Below are 21493 nucleotides of genomic sequence, written 5' to 3'. Positions count from 1 at the left end.
AAGTAATCAAAGTTCGCGGGGCTTCTTCTGTTTACCTGCCCGCTGCATCCGAGTTCAGATTGCTGTCCAGAGCAGTCAGTGGTGCACTGTGGGATACCGTCCGGAGGCCAATAATGTTGATTTCTGTCCACACTAACCGTAATCCGATATGTTAATATTGAATTTAGCGCTACTCCTCTCGTCGGGGTGGAGTACAGAAATCGATTTAAAGAGCCCTTTATATTGATATAAAGGGCGTTATAGTGTGGACGTGTACAGCGTTAAATTGATTTAACGCTCTTTAAATCGATTTAAACGCGTAGTGTAGACCAGGCCAAAGAGAGAGAAATTCCTTAATCTGCGTCTCTGCCACACAGGGACAAAAGTGGGCGAAAGCTGCGAATGGTAATTTTTTTGGCTGAGGGGGGCTGCGTTTCACAGCCCGTTTTGTGCACCTGCCAAAAGTCACTGGGGCTGGCTGCAAAGCAGGGCGGAGATTAATGAAGGCTCAATAGCCAGTGCAATGCAGGGCAATTAGCATTGCAAAAAAAAAAAAAAAAAATCCCGACTCCATGAAGCCAGTTATTCAGCTGTCCACGCTGACAGCTCGTGCAGGAAATCTCAGCCATTCTTCCACTGTCTGTCCTGTCCCACCTCCACCGCCCAGCTCTCCAAGAGACAACGTCCTCCCCTTTGAGTTTCCTCAGCCCCCAGACAAATGCTTTTCCACGACTGCCTCCACCTGCTAACCAAGCGGGGACAACTGGCTTTAGAACAGGGCCCAAGTCCTCAGCCTAGCAATGCCCCCCAACCAGGAGCACGGAGGGAGCTGGGGGGCTCAGGGACTCCCATGGTATTATATAGCAGAGGGTCCCCAGAGCCCTATGTCCTGATGTCCGTGCTAGACACCGAGGGACGTGGCAGACCCGTGCGTGGAAGGGAGGTGACGGTCAGTCTAGGCAGAGCGATAACCCCTGCTAACGAGGGCTGGCTGAGCACTCTCTTCTGTGGGCTGCCTCCCTCGCTTGCTAATAAGCTCCTGACTTTAGGACGCAAGCCAAACTTGGAGGCCGTCTCGTCAGCTCTGAGGCAGTGTGGACAGAGGAGAGGTAGGACTCACGCAGGGCCACCGAGCAGCTCTGCCAGGCCAGCGGCCTGCAATGAGGAAGGGGCAGCAGCTGGGGTGCCATGTGACCTGGGGGCACAGCGCATGTGTAGCAGGGAGGCGATGGTACAGGATGTGGCATGCTGGGCAGCGCTAGGCCGCAATGGGGCAGGGGAGGGATGGGGCAGAGCCTGGTCTGCAGCAGAGCCTAACAGAGGGGGGCAGGAACTTGACAACTCCTGTCCCCAGGGTCCCTTCCAGCTGGGACCAGACCCTTCTCCTCCTCCACACCCCAGCCTCTGCGCTTCCTCTCCAGGCCTACAACACAGGTCTCCCTGGAGCATGGAGCAAAAACCAGGGGACGAGGGGGCTGGGAAGACACGATGACCTATTGGGTGACCTTGGTCAAGTCCCTTCCTCTCTCTGTGTCTCTGTCAAATGGGGACAATGTCAGACATTTGGGGTTTTCCCCCCAGCGCAGATTCCAGCTCTACCTCCCCCCACCCCAGGTATATCACCCGTTGGGCCTGGGGGTACCGAGAATCAGGGATGCCAGCTTGTATAGGAACAGGAGCGACCCAAACCTTGTCCCATGATGCCCACTGAACCCCCAACCCGTGGGGCACTCTCTAGCTGGAGCTCCTGGCTGGGTTCCAGCAGGCACTCAGTCGCTGGGCTATAGAGAAATCATTAGCTTTGCCTGAGTTGTTAGGTGCATGCTGGCAGGCTCAGGTCTAACACCAAAGGGAGAGAGCAAAGGGGTTGACACGGCCTGGGCAGTAGCACATGGTCGGTGTGGGGTCTGACCCAGCAACTTCAGGAACAGCACCGAGGGGCACTGGCCGAGCTCTGTGTGTGGGGAGCTCAGGGCTGGGATAGTGGGGGCTGTGGGTCAGTAGTGGGGGGCACTGGCAGAACTGGGGGGCAGGAGCCCAGGATTGGGATAGTGGGGGCTGTGGGTCAGGAGTGGGGGGCATTGGCAGAGCTGGAGGGGGGGTGGCCTGGGACAACAGGAAGCTGTGAGTCAGAACTGAGGTGCGTAGCAAGTTTCCTACCAACAGCCCCCTAGGCCTCCCTCCAGACACTGCCATTAATCCCTCACTCGGCAATTCCTCCCCATCTGGAGGTGTTCAAAGCTCGTTTAACCCCGTCCGTGCCCTGGGGCTCTAACAGTGCCCCACATGCTGAGTGGGAAGCGGCCGAGCGAGGTGCTAAACTACCTGCAGCCGAGGTCCGGTCCCTCCACAGGACCTCGCGCTCCCTCACCATGTGCACCACCCTGGGGCGAGAGGCAGGCCTGTCCACTCAGCGCTTCCCCATCCCGCGCCTGCCTGCCCCCCGCCCAGTTTGCCTGCGGGGGTAAAAAGCTGGGGCAAAACTCCAGCCTGCATTCCTGGTGCACTCTGCCAGGTAGCTGGGTGAGCTGCAGCCAGGCCTGAGGTCCAGAAGCCCTTCGAAGGGATGTGAACAATCCCCCACAGCAGGAGGGGAGGGCAAGGGCTCTGTGGCTGCTGCGTTCTGCTTTCTATTCCTCCACACCTCCCCTCCCTCCTGCCAACACACAGGCTCACAGCCTGCTAGGAACGGGAGTGTCTCTCTGCAGCCCAGTGCACTGAACAGAGCTTCTCCCTGCCCCAGGGGGGGCACCGCTGAGCCAGACGCAGGTCTGATGCTGAGAGAGCTGGGCCAGGTGCCCCGAGGGCATCCACTCCCTCTCATTCCCCTTCCTTGCATTTCTCAGGGGCGGAGGCATAGGCGTGGTTTGACTGGCAGCTCCAGTCAGACCAATGGGGCCACACGAGGAGGGCAAATTCTCCAGCTGCCTGAGGCTGACAGTTTGGTGGGGGGGCAATGCCTCCTCCTCTCAAAACTATGCCCATGGATGGAGGCGCCTCAGGGCAGCCGTGTGGCCACGGTGCAGCATGGGAGATGGGTGGGGAGCCTGGCGCGTAAAAGAGGATGGGCACCTGAACGACCACTCCCATGAGACCCAGGGCGGGGGGGGGGGGGCTTTTCAGAGCGGGTATATTGCCGTTTTCAGGCACTTGGGTTCTCAAAGAAAAGGACCCATTGCTCAGACTCTTTTGGCAAAGGAATGCGCTGAACGGAGAACCCCATTTCCCACCAAAAAGCAGTTTGGGTGGAAAACGTGGGAGTGGCCCCAGTGCGATGACAGGGGTGGGGGAGGCAGCCAAAGGGAAAGAGGAGGTGCAGCAGAAGGGGTGCTAAGAACGGAGTGAATAAGCAGGGAGGGGCAGAACTGGGAGGAGCCTTGAAGGGAGGACAAGAAACCTGAACTCGTCAAGGTGGGGTTCAAAGAGTAGGGAACCCCATTAAAAAGGACAAACAAATGGGAAAAAAAAAACCCATTGGATCTGTGCCCTTTTCTGTTTCTTTGAACTGGATGAAGAAGGGCCAGAAGGTTATTTGAAATACGCATATAAATCAATCAAAGGGCAGGCCATGGGAATCCTACATCCAATATCAACACAGCCCTGACCAACCCAGGAGATATGGTGGGTCCCGGAGATCAAGTGAATGCTGAGCTGTTGATGGAGAAGGGATGGTCAGGCTCAGTCTATGGGCTCAACTTGCACTAGTGTCAAAGCCTCCGTAGGCTGGTGCGAGCTGGTGTTTTGTCCACACACAAATCCCCTTTCATTGGGAGACGAGACTCCAGTTTGCAAAAGCAAGTCTGTAGCAGCAAGAGTTAAACTGAGGAGCAGCAGTGTGCGCAGTTCAGTCATTAGGGCACTAGCCTACCACTTCAGAGACCTAGGCTTAATTTTATGCTCTGCCACACACTCCCAGTGTGACCTTGGGCAAGACACTTAGCCTCTCTGTGCCTCAGTTTCCCCACCTGTACAATGGGGTTAATAGCACTGTCCACCTCACAGGAGTATTGTCAGGATAAATACACTAAAGACAGTGAGGCGCTCAGATACTGCGGTGACAGGGGCCAGACAAATACCTAAAATAGATATGTCCTGCTCCAATTTCACTAGGCCCATACATGCAGCTCTCCCATTACATCCCCTCACGGGTGTTTACACACAAATGCACACTGCTTTAGTTAAACCAGTTTAGCTCAAACCTGTTCTTAACTGAGTTCTAGGTAGGTCTACACTATAGTGGCACAGCTGCGTCATGTAGAAGGGGTTTTTCCATCACTGTAGTTAACCCACCCTGCCAAGATGCAGTAGGTAGGTCAGTGGAAAAATTCTTACTTTGTTCTAGCTGTGTCTACCCCGGGGGTTAGGCCAACTGAACTATGGTCCTCAGGGGGCAACATTTTTCACAGCCGAGTGACGTAGCTAGGTCAGTCTGATTTTTAAATGTGGCCTAGCCAAAGTTTAGCCAAAACAAGCTTGGTTTAAACTGAAATAAGAGCGTCCACACTGACTTAGCACCAGCTTAAGTAAATCAATTTAGAATTACTCCTTTAGTTAAACAGGTGCAGGTGTGTGTGCAGACAAGCCCTTAGGCAGAGTCTTTAAAATGCTTTGGGTTTCCATTCTTCTTGGTCAATGCCTATTAAAGTCTGACATCCAATGGGCCTTTGTTAAAGATTCACCATCCCCTGCCGTGAAGGCGGGATCTCCCAACACACATGCTTTGAGGCAACCGAGCTGACAACCCTGATATCTCTAGTGGAAAATGACGTTAGAAACCTTCCAAATTTCTAGGTTTTCTTTACCTGTCACAAAGAGATATGCTGGAGACTCGCTCCATCTGGGCCCGCAGGAGTCCCCGCTCAGTGGTGTTTTTAGCCTTTCCTGATCTAGATGTTCCCCATAAACATAGGGATGTTTTCAGTTATTAACGACCATGATGATTCTAGTTTCCAGGCTCCTCGCCGGCTGAGCGCTGTGCATCCCCAAGAGGAAACGGGAATTCACCGCTCGCCCAGGCGGAGGCAGCCCGGCTACAGCCTGCAGAAGATTTCTGCTTTGCTTCAGGTTACTTGGCTTCCTCATTAATGTGTCAAGGGAGTAGTCATAAACAGAACCCTGCTGAGAGCGCACAACCCCCTCCTCGCCTGACCCCCACTTCTCTCTCTGATTAAAGACCAGATTCCGCCATCTCTCCTGGCCTCCTCCCTCCCAGGGTGGGCCCACTGAGACCAGTGGACCTGCTGGCTGTGTCAGACTCGACTGAACCCGCTTACAGATATGGCCCATTACTCAACAAGGGGGTGGGGAAAAACAATAGAAAATGTGGAAATGGCAGAAGTGATAAATGCCTTTTTTTGTTTCGGTTTTCACCAAAAAGGTTAGTAGCTATTGGACGTCTAACATAGTGAATGCCAGTGAAAATGAGGTAGGATCAGAGGCTCAAATAGAGAAAGAACAAGTTAAAAATGACTTAGACAAGTTAAATGTCTTCAAGCCACCAGGGCCTGATGAAATACACCCTACAGTATGGAAGGAGCTGACTGAGAAGATATCTGAGCCATTAGGGATTATCTTCGAAAAGTCATGGAAGACAGGAGAGATTCCAAAGGACTGGAAAAGTGCAAATATAGTGCCCATTTCTAAAAAAGGGAAATAAGGAGAACATGGGGAATTACAGACCAGTCAGCTGAAAAGATAATGGAGCAAATAATGAAGCAAAAGATTTGCAAACACCTAGAAGACAATAAGGTGATAAGTATGAGTTAGCATGGATTTGTCAAGAACAAATTGTGTCAAACCAACTTAGCTTTTGTTGACAGAGTAACAAGCCTTGTGGATGTGGGGAAGTGGTAGACGTGGTATATTTTGACTTCAGTAAGGCTTCTGATACTGTCTCGCATGACCTGCTCATATACAAACTAGGGAAATATGACCTAGATGAAGCTAGTATAAGGTGGGTGCATAACTGGTTGGAAAATGGTTCTCACATGGTAGTTATCAGTGGTTCACAGTCAACCTGGAAGGACATAACAAGTGGGGTCCTGCAGGGACTGGTCCTGGGACCGGTTCTGTTCAATATCTTTGTAAATGATTTAGATAATGGCATAGAGAGTATACTTATAAAGTTGGTAGATGATGCCTAGCTTGTGGGGGGTGGGGTTGCAAGTGCTTTGGAGGATGGGATTAAAATTCAAAATGATCTGGACAGACTAAGGACAAATGCAAAATACGCCACTTAGGAAGGAACTATGAATTGCACACATACAAAATGGGCAATGGCTGCCTAGGAAGGAGCACTGCGGAAGTGGATTTAGGGGTCATGGTGGATCACAAGCTAAATATGAGTCAACAGTGTAACTCTGGGATGTATTAGCAGGAGTGTTGTAAGCAAGACCCGAGAAGTAATTCTTCACTCTACTCCGCGCTGATTAGACCTCAGCTAGAGTATTGTGTGCAGTTCTGGGCCCCCCATTTCAGGAACAAAGTGGACAAATTGGAGAAAGTCCAGAGCAGAACAAGAAACATGATGAAAAGTCTAGAAAATATGACCTGTGAGGGAAGATTGAAAAAACTGGGTTTGTTTAGTGCGCAAAAGGGAAGACTGAGAGGGCACAATAACAGTTTTCAAGTACATAAAAGATTGTTACAAGGAGAAGGGAGAAAAATTGTTCTGTCTAACCTCTGAGGATAGGACAAGAAGCAATGGGTTTAAATTGCAGCAAGGGTGGTTTAGGTTGGACATTAGGAAACGTTTCCTAACTGTCAGAGTGGTTAAGCACTGGAATAAATTGCCTCGGGAAGTTGTGGAATCTCTATCACAGGAGGTTTATATGAGCAGGTTGGACAAACACCTGCCAGGAATGGTTTAGATAATACTTAGTCCTGCCCTGAGTGCAGGGGGCTGGACTAGACGACCATTCCTTTCCAGTCCTATGGTTCGAAAGCTTCTCACGATTTTGGGGGTCTCAATATTTGGGCGCCCCACTGGAGTCAGCTGAGAAGAGCCTGATTTTTGGACAGTGCTCAGCGCGTGCCCTCTGCTAGCCACAGCAACCTGAGACACCTCCCAGAGGCCAGCCCTCACCCTTATCACAACGGAAAGGTAGCTGGGCTCTCATCCAACCACATCCATTGGACTGGGAGCAGGAAGCATTCAGGAAAGGCCTGTGGCCTGTGTAAGACAGGAGGACAAGCTAAACAAGTCTGCAACTCTCTGGAAATCTTAGCTCTAATCTAGTTACTGAGCAGCTATGCAGCTCCATGAATCCCTGTGAAACTTTTCCTTCTGTTTCTCCCACTGGCCTAGCTCCAGAAGACAAGTCTCACGGAGGCTGGTGTTCTGAGCACGGCCATGCCTCACCTGGCTCTGGGCAGGGCTAAACGACATGGTGGTTACAATGCAGTGCCCAAAGGTCATGCGTTTGCTACCGGAGGGCTCCCACTGCTGCTACCACCAAGCAGGGCGACCTGGGGTGGGAGCAGTTTCCCTCCCCCCTGCCCCATTTGAGAGGCTCCCCAAACTGAGCAGCATTGCAGCCTGGCAGGCAGGATTGCAGCGCCACTCAGGCCTGGTTGCTGCTCCAAGGGACATGAGCTGCTGCTGCAGGGTAAGCACAGGGCAGGCTTGCACTGAGATGCCCACCCCTCCAAACCCCCCAGCAGCCCGGCCTCTCCTTGGGATTCCTTGTTTTGGAAGAGGGGGAGGGGGTCAGTTTCAGTGTGGCCCCAACAGAGCTGACCCAGTGGCAGCGATGGAGCGCGTTTCAGGGAAAGAACGCAGATCCGAAAGCCTTGTGGAACGTACGTTCCACATAGCGAATACTTCCAATAGCAAAGGCCCCTGTAGCAAGCAAACACCTCCGCCAGTGAAGAATCTGACTCCCTGACTAACCCCCTCCACTCCAGGGGAAACACTCACCTGACTAAAGTTAATCATGGGCTTACGTAACTGACCAGCTCTGTTTTGCAGGCAGCCTAAGAGGGAGGAAGATTGTGTGTTTGCAATTGCTTGTGTGGGTGTGTTGCGCATGCATTTAGGGGAAGGCATGCAAACATGCGTGGGCAGCATGAGTGTTTGCATGCACAGGTGTGTGCATTAATGTACCTGTGTGCATATGAATGTGTGCATTCATGTGAGTATGTGAGCATGTCGGTGTGTGCATATGTGGGTAGGAGTGTTTGTGTGTTTGCACACGCACATGTTGCTCAGCAGGTCCCCCAGCTACTGCCTTAGGGTACGTCCATACTGCAATCACAGAGTGTGATTGTAGCTCGTGTAGATATACCTGGCCTAGCTTTAAGCTGGCTAGCTCAGGTCCTGGAGCAGGGAAGCTGTGGCAGCGGGGCCTAGCCAGGTGAGTAATTACCCAGGGTTCCTGGCTGGGTTGTACAGCCCACACTGCTGGGCTTCACTGCCTCGGGACCCGAACTAGCTAGACCATAACCAGCTCAGGTAGCTTTGCATATGCTGCAATTAGACTTCCTGACTGCAGTGTAGCCTGAACCTCGGGGACACACTGGCTTTGAAAGCCCAGTCCTACAAGGTGCCCAACTCTTCCTAGTTGCTAGCAATTCATGTCCAAGGTCGTAGGAGTTAAGGGGGCTCCTCCCTGTGTATCAACCCGGCCCCTGGGGCTATGGACACAAAGCGATACACGTTGGGAGTAGTATGTGTCTCTGCCTCTGTTACTTGCTAATTGTTAGTCTTTATTTTCAATGTCATAGAGACACTTTACAGACATGCTCCTTGCTGCACTATGTGCCAAACCCAAACCTCCAACACCCCAGAGAGCAGGGAAGAAGGGAAATCCCATTGAAGAGGCTTGGATGGTTTCTCAGGATGCATTGCTAATACCCCCCGCCCTGCCCCGTCCCCCAAGCTGCTCCGGCCACTAATGGAGGTTTGTAAGACCATTTTTCTTAGTGATCCACCCCTGGGGGTCTCCCTGGCCACCCCACTCCCAGACCCCTGGATTTTGCCCACTCTGAGGTGGGAAGCACATGACATTGTGACAGTCCTCAACATCCTCCTTCCTTGGATGAAGGTGGCTTTTTAAATTGCTGACTTTGCCACCCGAAGGGGAAGGCAGAGAAGTGCCATAATAAAAGCTGCCAGTCATGAAGCTGTAACCCAGTGGTGACCCCTTTCACACAGCAAGCTTTGGAGTGCGACCCCCTAATAAATTAAACACACTTTTTAATATATTTAACACCATTATAAATGCTGGAGGCAAAGCAGGGTTTGGGGTGGAGGTTTACAGCTCGCAACCCCCCATGTAATGACCTTATGGCCCCCTGAGGAGTCCCGACCCCCAATCTGAGAACCCCTGCTGTAACCGAACTAGGACTGGGTGACCTCTGCAGCCAGGTTGCCTTTTAAAAGCAAACTTACCAGGGCAAAGCATCCTGGGCAAATGACAATGAAAACTGCCCCGAAGTAGCATCTGTTCCACAAAGTGATGCTGTTAGCGACACCACACCAGAGACGGCTGCTGCAAATGGAGCTTCACCGATTTCCTCCCCACTTCTCCACCTGCTACTTGCTCAAATGCTCTGCAGATGAACAGGCTTTGCTGGGAGATTTGTCTTTGCTTTGATTTGCCCCGAAACAAGAACTGCGGGGGGCTTTGGTAAGCAGACCCAGAGGTTCATCTCTTTCGCTGTCACTGCTGCCTTGCGACTTTGCACAGGGATGTGGCTCAGTGATTCCTAACAGGTATCCAGACACTGGCTGAGCAATTGCTTCTCTGTGATCCCAGCAGGCATCAGTAACAACATAAGAACGGCCATACTGGGTCAGATCAATGGTCCATCTAGCCCACTATCCTGTCTGCCGACAGTGGCCAATGCCAGGTGCCTCAGAGGGAATGAACAGGACAGTGCAATCAAGTGATCCAGCCGTATGCCTGCTGCATCAATTACTCCTCTGAGATCCCATATCCCAGGCGAGTGGCCTGGCCACTGCACTGTTGGCTACTTTGGGGCGGATCTCTGTCTCTGAGACCAGAAATTCCATCTTAGCAATGGGGCAGATGGTTTGAAACACAGCGCTTGGCATGGATCTGCAGTGTTGTTAAGTCTCCCAACTGTATTAGAAATCTCCTGCCATTTGGTGTTTTTTCTTAAAGCTCCAGCTTCAGGAGTCATGAGATTGGGGGTGGGGGCAGATCTCAGCTTGAGAAATGGCTTCTCTTTCATGGTAACAAACTGACTAGTGACTAGGAGCATCACTGTCCTCTACTGGACAGAGTCAAAACTGCTCAATTATAGAATCATACAAGATTAGGGTTGGAAGGGACCTCAGAAAGTCATCTAGTCCAACTCCCTACTCAAAGCAGGACCAATCCCCAGACAGATTTTTACCCCAGTTCCCTAAACGGCCTCCTCAAGGATTGAACACCAAACCCTGGGCTTAGCAGGTCAATGCTCAAACCACTGAGCTACGTGTCATAGGGGTCCCTTGAACTTGAATGGTAGGATTTAGGCTTTCAGAACCAGGGGCCCTGATGCTACATGATGGAGCAAAGTGACACTGGAGAGGTTCCCACACTAAAGCCCTGATCCAGCAAAACAGTTAAGGATGTGAATAGTTCACTGCAGGGCACATCACCCCACTCCCTGCTTGCTCCCCACTAGACGGGGTGACTGCGTGTTACATGGCTCCGCTTGGAGGTCTCTCTGGTGTGTGCATGCCATTGTAGTGATGGTATTGCATTATCTGGGTGTTTTTACATAAACGTAGCCTCTAGTGGGGGCTTTAGCACTGTGGGCAAATGTGAATGGAAGTGTGCCTAGGCGTTGGCTGATGGATGATATGAGTAGGGGTGTGGGTGGGTGTCTACATCCATGCACACATGTGGACTTTCATGCAGACAGGACTTTGGTGTGTGTGTCTGCAGAGGTGTGTGATCGTCTCCATGTGTGAGAGCCAGCGTGCTCGCTGTGATACAGTATGTATGTGTACAATGATCGCTGCTGCTGTTGTGAGTTAACTGAAGGAGCCTGTAAAACCAGAAATAGGCTATTAGCAATCCATTAGGGCAGAGTATCCAGTTCCAGCCTAGGTAATCCATTAGAGGAACATCTGAGCACATTAGGAGAGCTTGCTGGAGGCCAGGACAGGGCTATAAAACAGAGGAGGAAACCATGCTAATCTGGCTTGAATTACCAACTTAAAAGCCGGAGAAAAATAAAGGATACCCTAAATATTTAATGTTTTATATTTAGGAGACAAAATGTGAGGTTCTGCCAAGAGGGGAGAATAAAAAAACCTGTTTCGTCTGCAAATACATCCCATCTCTCCGTCCTGGCAGCTGAAAAGGAGCAGCCCAGCTTTCCAGTCCCCTGGCTCTCTGGGGCGAGCTCATCAGGGCAGGCTAGAAGGGAGAACCGATTGCCACCCATCATGAAATTAATTCTACCTTTGATGGGGCTGTCAGCCTAGAGTGCTGGGGAAGGGATGTGTGCCCATGGCTGGTGTGTGTACCCCCTTTTTGGGGAGGCTAGCCCTGGCCCCGCCCCTTCTGCCTGAGGCCACGCCCCTACCCCACCCGAGTGGCTCCAAACACTGGCCTGCCTGCCTCAGCTGTCCTGAGCTCTGGGCAGGCAGCCAGTCCGCCCCAGCTGCACCGGCCAGCCCAAGCCACCCCTGGCTGCTGGCCAGCCCGAGTGCCCACTGGCCTGAGCTGCCCCAGGCCACCAGCTGGCCTAAGCCCCAGGCCACCAGCCCAAGCGGAGCCCCTGCTGGCTTCAGGGGAGAGGCAGAGCAAGGGTGGGGCCTTGGGGCAGAATGTGGGCAGGGCCACGGCGTGGGATTAGGAAGGTTTAGCCTCTCCTGGCCTATTATACCCGCCGCTCATGTGTGTCCCTGCTGTGTCTTAGGTGCTGCAACGTGCCACACATCCACTACACAAAACAGCGCGCACAGACACCCGCGTTTCAGTCGAGGTGCAGCCTGGGGCTCCTTCTTTTAGCACATGCTTACAGGACTGAGTTCAACCTCACAGCGGTCCGGGGCTGAGGGATGAGATAGCAGCAGGAAGGAGCCTGGCTTGAGTCAGCCTGAGTGCGCAGAGTTGGCAATTCGGGAGCGCCGCTGGCCCCAATCTCACTACTTGTGTAAATGAAGCAATTTTGATATGGAGTCACTCAGGTTCTCATACCTGCTTTTATTCCGTCCTGTCCCTGCCCTGTGGCTGGAGACTTTCACTTGTTGCTACATGAAACATAATGTTAGCCCGTTGGGTCTTTGAATTCCAGCAGTACAGGCCCCAGCCCCACAGTGCTGTAGCCAGCTCCTCCTCTATCTGCCCATAGAGGATGCTGGGTATCCGGGGGGCCTCAGGGCAGATTGAGGGCAAATCCTTGGAGCCCTGCACTGGAGAAGGCCCCATAGCAATCCAGAGGTGGGACACAGCTAATTACTGATGGTCAGTTGGGTGAGTGGGGAGCAGCCAGCAGCTGACTGTCATGGGTGCCAGGATGCTTCCAAGTGGGGCCCACGTCTGAGCCAGCCCCCCCCGCTCCTCAGATGTGTGGGGCAAGGGTGGGTCCCCACTTTAGGGGGAGGGGGAATTGCTATTGCTGCCAACAAATGATGCACGCAAGCAGAGTCTGAATGTATGTTCCTGTCCACAGCCAGTCACTCCAGAGGCCCTCTTGTGACCTGCAGCTCAGCCAGCCAGTCCGGGTTGTTCTTGCAGTTCTTCTGTTGTGTGCCCAGAGGCTGCTGCTCCAGGAATCACTCTTTTCACCCTGGGAATGTTTAATAAGTTGGCCTGTTCCCCTGTCCACCTTGGCATGTCCCTGCGCCCCGTTGGGTGACAGCCCTGTGGCACAAAGCAAGGCTGGGTAGGGGGTGCAGCCTAAGTAGGTGGCAGGCAGGATTTCCATTAGCTGACTCCTGTGTATGCAAGGGGTTTAAATGAGGTAGGGAGTTAAGTGTGTGGGGGGCAAGGGGGAGGTGAAGAAGGGGCCGAGAATGGTGGTTAGCATGAGGCCCTGGGTGCGGGTGGGCACAGGTGCCAGCATATGGTTTAATTGCTTCTTGTGGCTGCTGGCAGAGGTCCATCCTTCTCCACCTGGCCTCCTTTTTATTAACTTGCCGGGACACTCTGTGATGGACGTTCCCGCGGTCAGCAGTCAGGTCGTGTGTAATGGCCTGGCCATGTGCGGAGCTGAGTGTGGGAGGGCGCCTTGTGTTTACACCAATAGCTTCTTACACCCCTGTGTCAGCCAAACAAGGGCAGCTTGGGCATGCCACATGGTTTGAGATGCACCTCCCCTTCCTGGAACATGCCCTAGTCCAGGGTAGACTGGTCCCTAGACTCCCCTAGGCAGGGGAAGGGCTAGTGTCACCTGGGAATGACATAGTATGCAGCAGAAAAGAGACCTGTCTGTGACACTTTACACTCATTAACCATTTTCATGTCACCCCCTTTTCAGAGGTGCCAGTCAACACCTTCTCGTCCCCTTCAGGCTGTGGGCAGAGGAATGGCCTCTCGTTCAGTGCCCAGCAACCCTTCTTGGCAAATGAAACCTCAGAGCTTCTCATTCAACTGCTGCACAGCACCCGGCTGAACTGGTCATCGTGCGAGTGACATCCCGGCAAGGTACCAGGAGCTCAGGGCCACCTCTTGCCTGTCTTCAGTGCAGGCTTGGCACATACAGTGGCCTCATCTCAGTCATGCTGGTCCCTGGCCAGCAGGGTCCCAGGACTGGCACTGGAGGAATTGCTGCAGGTCAGGATTAAGGTGCATTGGCAGAGTTGTGTGGGTGGGATTGTAGTGCATCGACAAAGCTGAGGTAGGGGGCTGGGGAAAGGAGATGCCCAGGGCTCTGTGTGTATATGGGGGGTGTCCCTGGAGGCGGAGTTGTGGGTTGGGATTGTGGTGGATATGCAAAGCTGTGTGTGTGTTGTGGGGAGCCCACAGTTGGACTGGCAAAAAGTGCTGCAGCTCTGAATTTAAGTGGCTTGACAGAGCTGTGTAGGGAATCTTGCATGGCCCTGCAGTGCTACCCCAATCTGAGTTTAAAGAGCTGATTCAATTAATCACTGCAAATAATTCACCTGATGAACAGTGGCATTTTCATTCAGCTTATTCACAAATCGTATTTTTCATTCTCTAGCTGGCTTGACAGACAGTCTAATAATGAGCCCAGGACCTTAGTTGGCAAATGTTGGCTGTCAGTCACTGAGCAAATTATTCCCAAACACACTTTTGCATTATTTGACCCGCTTCAGCGATTGGTGTCACGTCACTCACAATTAGGTTTGGGATTTTTTTTTTAATATATAAACAAGCAACACAGAAGAATGATGCAGCCACAGCATGAGTGATGGCAGAGAGGGAAAATGCCCGGAATACCAGCACTTCTGGATCAGACACCTTGGTTCTTAAAACAGGAATGCCAAGCCACGCAATATGGGGGAAAGGATTGTTTTCGTCTATGTCGCCACTCCCAGATGCAATGGGGAATCGTCTGCAAACTGCAGTGATGAATCACGCTGGGGTGTTACAGCGGGGACAGACTGTGTCTTGGGGTTTGTTTTTTGACTGAGAATTCTCATCTAATGAGGTTGACCAGACGTCTCGATAAAACTGGGAATGTCCCAATACTTAGGTGTTTGGTCGGGACGCAGTTTGTCCCGATATTTCACGGCACACTGCTTCTTTTTTTTTTTTTTTTTGCTCTGCCAATGGCACTCCACTTTTTTTTTGCTCTGCCGGTGACCCCCCGCAATGTGCCCTGATATTTTCTTCCTCTCATCTCGTCACCCTACATCTAATGTATTGAGATGGTCCCCCTCGCCTTGGTATCAGAGCACCATACAGTCTCGAATGCGTTTAGCACATGGCCCCAATGTGAAGTACAAAATGTGCTTATCCCCACTGTGGCACACAGAGAGGTTAAGTGACTTGCCCAATGTCACATGGGAAGTTGGTGGTGGAACAGGGACTTGAACCAGTTTTCCATGTCTGAGGCTAGCATCCCTAGCCATAGGACCATCCTTCCACTCTTAACATAGTTTCAAATGCCACCAATCATATTTAACAGACTACAGGAGGCTGGAAAACTTCCAAGACCCCTTTTCTCTTGGGGTGCAGCATACAAGGACTGGCACGCAGGCACACAATCAGACCGAGTGGGCCGGCCTATCTTGAGAGCTCGTAGTGAGACAGACAGAGTCACCCTGGCCCAAGGAGCTGCAGGCAGCAGGATTGTTACTGTCACTTGTGTGGACAAGCAGGCTACTCCCATCCCAAAACAATACAGTAATAGATGAAAGAGCATCTGATTGCTCATGTAATTCCTGCAATGAGCCAAAAGGGCAGAGCTGGTCAGAAAAGCCTTTTCTCCAATTGTTTTGTTTAAACTTTCCCTGGAGTCTTCTGATTTTCGACCGAGTAAAACCAAATTTTGCATTTCAAACGTAATTTTTTTTTGTTTATGGAAATGTTCAAAAACAATTTTTTTTTTTTATTTGTAGGTTTTATTTGTTAGATACCCCTTCCCTCTTTACCTTCCTGCTTTCCAGTGGAAAAACGGGCAGGGTAAAGAGAAAGAAAAGGAGACAAAAATTCCCACTCCCCAACCCCAGAAACCAAGAATTTATTGGTTTTCAAAAAAAGAAACAAAAATTTCCACTGGGAACAAAACTACACATTTTTGCCTGGTCAAAAAATAAGAAAACATCTAAGGACCCGAAAAACTGACACAGAAATTTTCTTTGCCTTCAGAAGATCTTTTTTCACCCAGAAAAACCCATCTGACAAAGCAAGACGGCCCTGCTCTACAAACATATCTGAGATCCATGTTTACCATCAAGCTGTTGGTCCTGCTCCATTTGCCGGTGAGCTAATAATCTCCCCATCACACACCCCACCACCAAACATTGCCTTAACTGGGATTATAATCAGCCAGTCTCAGAAGAGAAGACAAAGGTTGAATGGATATGCTCAAATAAATTCGTTAGTCTCTAAGGTGCCACAAATACTCCTGTTCTTTTTGCAGATACGGACTAACACGGCTGCTACTCTGAAACCACTCAAATGCCATTACCTGTGCTATCCCTGTTCTTCTAGCGAACAGTGGACTTCTGTCCTAAGAACCTCACTGACAATTTTCTTTTTTTTAAAAAAAAGAAGCAAGAAATAAAAGTAAAACTACGATAACGTCAAAGCAAAGGCTGTGTCCCTGACAGTGCAGCGTGTTGTGGCACAAGATATTTTTTATCTCCGGTTTGGAATCTAACATGGCAGAGCGCATTTAAATGCGGTGACATTTACACTTCAAATGTCTCTTACATCTCGGCGGGCAAGTTTTATGTGGAACATATGTGTGGAAAATAGATACTGGCCCCGTATTAGAGTGCAGAGTGGGGGAGTGGTTTGAAGGAGGAATGGGACTTAAAAGAGATGCCAGGCCTTGGTTGGGTTGGCTTGTCATAAAGGAAATAATCAAATGTGCATTTTGCGCAAGCTGGTTACCAGGCGGTAACATCGCCTTCGCAGCAGTAAAGCCCCTTCTCGTTCCCGAACACCTCCTGTCCAAAGTCCTTCCCAAGCCATAGGCCCATTCGGAGGCATTTACTGCCCCCCTCAACTCCACTGACTTCACAGAAGGTAAGGAGGGGCTGCAGGCTTGGGCCTCTACAACACAACAACCCCACAGCCTTCCCCCCACCACCTGGCCCTCAGTGAAGGCGATTGAGAGGTCACTCACATGTTGCCACTGGTCAAGGATGAGGGGGCGATACCGCAAGAAGAATTTGAGTGGGAAGGACTCGGGGTCAGGCCAAGAGGAAGGGTTCTGCCACCTCACTTCGAGCCTCCGGGGGTTGTTGGATACTGGCTTGGCCACCACATTCTCTGGAGGGTCCGGTTTTACTGGAATAATACAGAAAGGTCTTTTTACACCTTATACTCTTAGTCCATTCTCATGCTATTTCACAATACAGGGTTGGGTTAGCTCTACTCCAGGTACAAACACACCACCGGTAGCTTCCTCCCATGGTACATTTTGCCACTCACAAAATATCAGCTAGCTCTGCAACATGGCCATGTAGCTTCTATATTCTGCCTTATACTTTGTGGATATGTTGCAATGTGTTTTATGAAGCATACAGTAAATATGTGGAATAGCAGATGCTTATTCCGGTACAGATCAGAAGCAACAGGTACTACAGCGAGGAGGGCCAGACAGATTGATGTACATGGGTGATAGGTAGATAGACAGACATTGTACTTGAGGACTCAGTGAGATGAGGTGACAGGTAATGAGTTCTAGACACTTGTATGGTACACTTCTAAGCCACCTGTGTTCAGTCCTGACCCCAAATCATTACTCTCAAGGGGATGACCCAGGAGGTCCCTCCCAGTGTGACATCCTATGTTCCTATGAAATCAAAAGGCCAAAGCTGGTGCTCGTTACTCAACCAAGCTGACTTCAATGGGAGTTTGGCCTGAGTAAGAATTGAGTAAAGGCCTCAGAATTTGGTGCATTGACTTCGATGAAGATTTAGGCTCCAGAAGGACTGAGAACATCCGGATTCAACCCAGACTGGTTACTGACTCTTCATGCTCCCCCAGAACACAAGTCCCATGTTTTACCTTTTCCCCCCAACTTTCAGCCTCTTCCCCTTTGACTCTAGCTTGGGGTAGTGGAATATTTGCTCACCTACTTCAGAGGCTTTTTGAGTAAAGAGTAATTAGCTGAGGTTTGTGAAGTGCTTTTAAAGCTGCAGATGTATTAGGGTATCAATACCAAGTCGGTCATTATTACACTTCTAGACGGGGACGTGGGGGTGTCCCGTCAAGCACTGCTGACCTGAGCTCCCAACTTCTAAAACTTTTCATTTGCTTTAGCAAGTCTATGGAGGCCAAGGTCAGGGCAAGAGCATTTGTGTGTTAATAACATCAGAACATAAGAATGGCCCTGCTGGGTCAGACCAAGGGTCCATCTAGCTCAGTATCCTGTCTGCCAACAGTGGCCAATGCCAGGTACCCCAGAAGGAATGAACAGAACAGGGATCCATCCCCTGTCACCCATTCCCAGCTTCTGGCAAACAGAGGCTAGGGACACCATTCCTGCCCATCCTGGCTAACAGCCATTGATGGACCCATCCTCCATTAATTTATCTAGCTCTTTTTTGAACCCTGTTATGGTCTTGGCCTTCACAGCATCCTCTGGCAAAGAGTTCCAGAGGTTGACTGTGCATTGTATTAAGAAATACTTCCTTTGGTTGGTTTTTAACCTGCTCCCTATGTTCTGTGGTAATTAACAGCGTGTTAATTATTGAACAGGTGAGAAGCCCAGAGTTTGCAGGGCGCCTGACCTAGCTGTGTGTTCTGTCTCCCCATTCAGGCTAATACTCTCCTGGGGAGTTGGTTAGACAGATATGCCCCAGAACCTGGCAGCCGGACACAGACAGATTGCAAAACAAACCCTGCCTGAGCAGCTGTGTGCTCCTGTCTGCGCATCAGTGTGGGCCTTTCCAAACCAAACAGGTGAGCAAATCCCTGTGGTCTTGCTCTCAATTCAAGAGTAGTGGTGCTACAACAATTCAATGGGCCACACGATCTCTTCCCCTCACCGCAGCATCGCAAACAGGCACCAGCCCTCCACAGCTGCATGGAGATGAAGCAGGGTGGGAGGCAGTTCTGTAATGCACTTTCACAACGGGAGAGCAATTCTATCATCTCAGGGTGAGTGGCGACTGGCCCAGAGCCCACTGATGCCAGTACAAAGATGGCCTCTGACTCCACTGGGCTTTGCCTCAGTCGCAGGGAGCAAGCTTGTGCAAGAAGTATCACCACACCCATTTTGGAGACGGCTTCCTGGCCTGTGGTATGCAAGAGGTCAGGCCAATAATGGCCATCTGGCCTTCAGTATCAGCAGATGACATGACTTCCACCACCACTCTGAATACAACCCCTGGACAATCATCTCCACGGCAACCGACTGGCCAGGTCATGATCAGTGACTAGGATTCACAAGCTGGGACTCAGCAGTGGAGGGACACCTGGCGGAGAGGGCTCTGTTCAGCCGGAGCCTCCTCAGCCTCTCTCAGTCCCAGACCCTCTCTCTGAGGGCATCTGATGAACAGCGGGCGTCATGCAGCTAGGCCCTCTGAGCCCCACGGTCCCAACGGAGTTGCTGAGGTGATGGGCTCCCTCCAACCCCATGCAGAATTGGGGTTCAGGCTTAGGGAGGGATCTCGCTTTCTGCTCCATCTATGGCGCACTCATGAACCCACTAGCCGACAGTCCAGTGCCTCCCTAGCCTGCAATTGGAGAGAGAGCCCCTCGCCCACGTAACGCCAGGGAGCGGGAAGTTTAGCATGAGGAAGGATGGAGCTTTTGCGGTCGTTCTTGGCCATGCAGCACTCCGCCAGAGTCCGCAAGAATCCTCAAGGCTTTTGAATAAAACTCAAGTGGAGTGTAACGTGTCTGTCTCCCGGTTTGATCTCCAGCAGCCTCTGGAGGAGTCCACCACCATAGCCCCGGACAGTTTGGGCAGGATGAGCCTAGGTTTGTAACTAGAGCGCCCTGACTTCATCTTCACGGATGCCTCCAACGGTTACTCCTCCGCTTCCTACCACGGGACTTTGGCTAATGGCGATTCCTGTGGACAATGGTACAATCACACACAAAGGTGGGTGGCCAAAGGACTCACAAGGCCAATAGATCATGCTCTTTAGCTGATTTGATCCGGGCAGTGCTGTTATACTCAGTCTTACAAGTTCTTTTTCTGAGCATGCGAGTGCTGTTCAGTCTTTGAAGACATGCTGCTTGTTGTTAGTTTTGTGATGGGGTTGCTTTTGGGTGGGAGCTGTAGCCAGCAGCAAGGGAGTTTGGTGTCTGCGCTCCAACTAGAATCAGTTCTTGGAGGGGAGAGCTATTCCAGGGCACTGAGCACTGGGCTGAGATTCCTGGAAGAAGGGGTTGCCTGTGGGCCGTTTGTGACCACCTCTGTTCCAGGACTGGTGAATATAGTGTAAATAAATGAAGTTACACTAAGAAATTACCCAGACTCCTCATCAAACCGTCCCGCAAGGCCCAGAAATCTGCTACTGCTCGCCAGAGGGACAGCAACAGATACCTGGCCAGTTAATGACCAACTTCTGTACTGTGATTGTTGTTATTATCTGCTGGGCCCTGGCAATGTGCTTGGTGCTGTCCTGGACACGACACAGAGATAGCCCCTTCCCCGAGGTGCTTGCAACATAGCTGCGAAGGCAGGATGCACTGGGGAAACTAGGGGAAGGAAGAACTGGGGGGCTGGTTATTCTTTACATGGCAAGTTCCCGTTCAACAGGCCCAGTGGAGGAGTGAGTGCGAAGGAGTGCCTCGAGCGCGGGACGCTGGTGCCTGAGGAAGCAGGGATGGGGAGGGCATTCGATGCAGAGAGGATGGCGGGGGATCGTGAACCTGCGTCCTTGAGCCACAACCTCCCTCTCCCGTTGCTTCACCCTCTTGTCTGCCGCTGTGTCAGTTCACTGGCTGCCTCTTAAACTTCTGGTTCCAGCTTTCCACGTCCCACATCGCTCAGGCCCAGCCTACATCTCAGGCCTCGTCTCCTTTGATGGCGCTCCCTCCGCATTGCCAGCTTTGACACCCGTTCAACCACTTCTCTCACCAGCGTCCCCACCCCCTCTCTCCCGGATGGAGCGCCCCGCCTCAACCCGCCACCTCCCTCGCCTCGCCTGGAACCTCGCTGCTGCCGTCTTGCCTACGAGCCACGAAGGGGGAGTCAGTCAGGGAGAGGAAAAGATGAGGTCAGGAGGCAGATGTGCACATGTGTGGGAGAATGACTGACCGATCCCAGCAGGGGCACCTCCCGCGCTTCCTGGATCTCTCTGTTCAGTATGCCACTTGTTGCACTGTGTCAGGTTCGGGGGTGTGTGTGTGTGGGGTTATACAGTGTGCTTGGCCTGTCTGGCCGACAGCTGGAGAGACGCGAACCTACGGGCCTGACGATGCTGCCAGGTGCTGAGCATCCTCGACTCCCACATGACTTTCCTTATAAGGTTTTATTCCTGGTGGGGTGGGGGTGGTTTGTAGCCAGGTGACGTGTGCAAATGAATGAGCTTTTTGGGGTCACTTTCGAGGCACAATCACCCCATTTGGTAGCAGGCCAGCCGGAGGGAGGGCGGACAATTATTATCAGGCCAGATTTTCCTCTGGTGGCTTTGTCTTTTATCAACAAGCAGCAGGGGGAGGATTTGTCGGGTCTGTGCAGTCCTGAGCTACTCCAGATGGCTGTGTAATTCCTGCTCTTGCTTTGAATCCTGGGGCTTAGGGTGGACATCGCTTCCATTAAAAGGGCCTTTGAGTCCAAACACATACGGAAAAGTATAAATCCAGCGCTGGCTCTGTGGATTTTGTGGATTTGGTTTGCAAAACAAAAAATCTGTGTAGCTGAACGAATGCAGATGATTCCGAAATCCAGCTTAATATCAAGTCTGCGAGGAGCCTTGGGGATACAAGGCGCTGGGCTGGGTGAATGTGAG

At 51.5% G+C, this 21493-nt stretch overlaps 1 protein-coding gene across 1 annotated transcript in view; it reads right to left on the bottom strand.

Moving 5' to 3' along the window:
* Positions 1-21493, bottom strand: part of CNTFR (ciliary neurotrophic factor receptor) — a 470837-nt gene that overhangs the window by 29031 nt on the left and 420313 nt on the right. The window contains exon 7 of the mRNA XM_032780890.2: positions 16705-16868. Coding sequence (XP_032636781.1) covers positions 16705-16868 — 164 coding nt within the window. The remainder of the gene's footprint in view (positions 1-16704; positions 16869-21493) is intronic.

This window comes from Chelonoidis abingdonii, chromosome 6 (genome assembly GCF_003597395.2).
Source record: "Chelonoidis abingdonii isolate Lonesome George chromosome 6, CheloAbing_2.0, whole genome shotgun sequence".
In the NCBI taxonomy this organism is placed as follows: domain Eukaryota; kingdom Metazoa; phylum Chordata; order Testudines; family Testudinidae; genus Chelonoidis; species Chelonoidis abingdonii.
The sequence above is the reverse complement of the archived record's forward strand: the minus strand, read 5'-3'. Positions and strand labels throughout refer to the sequence as shown.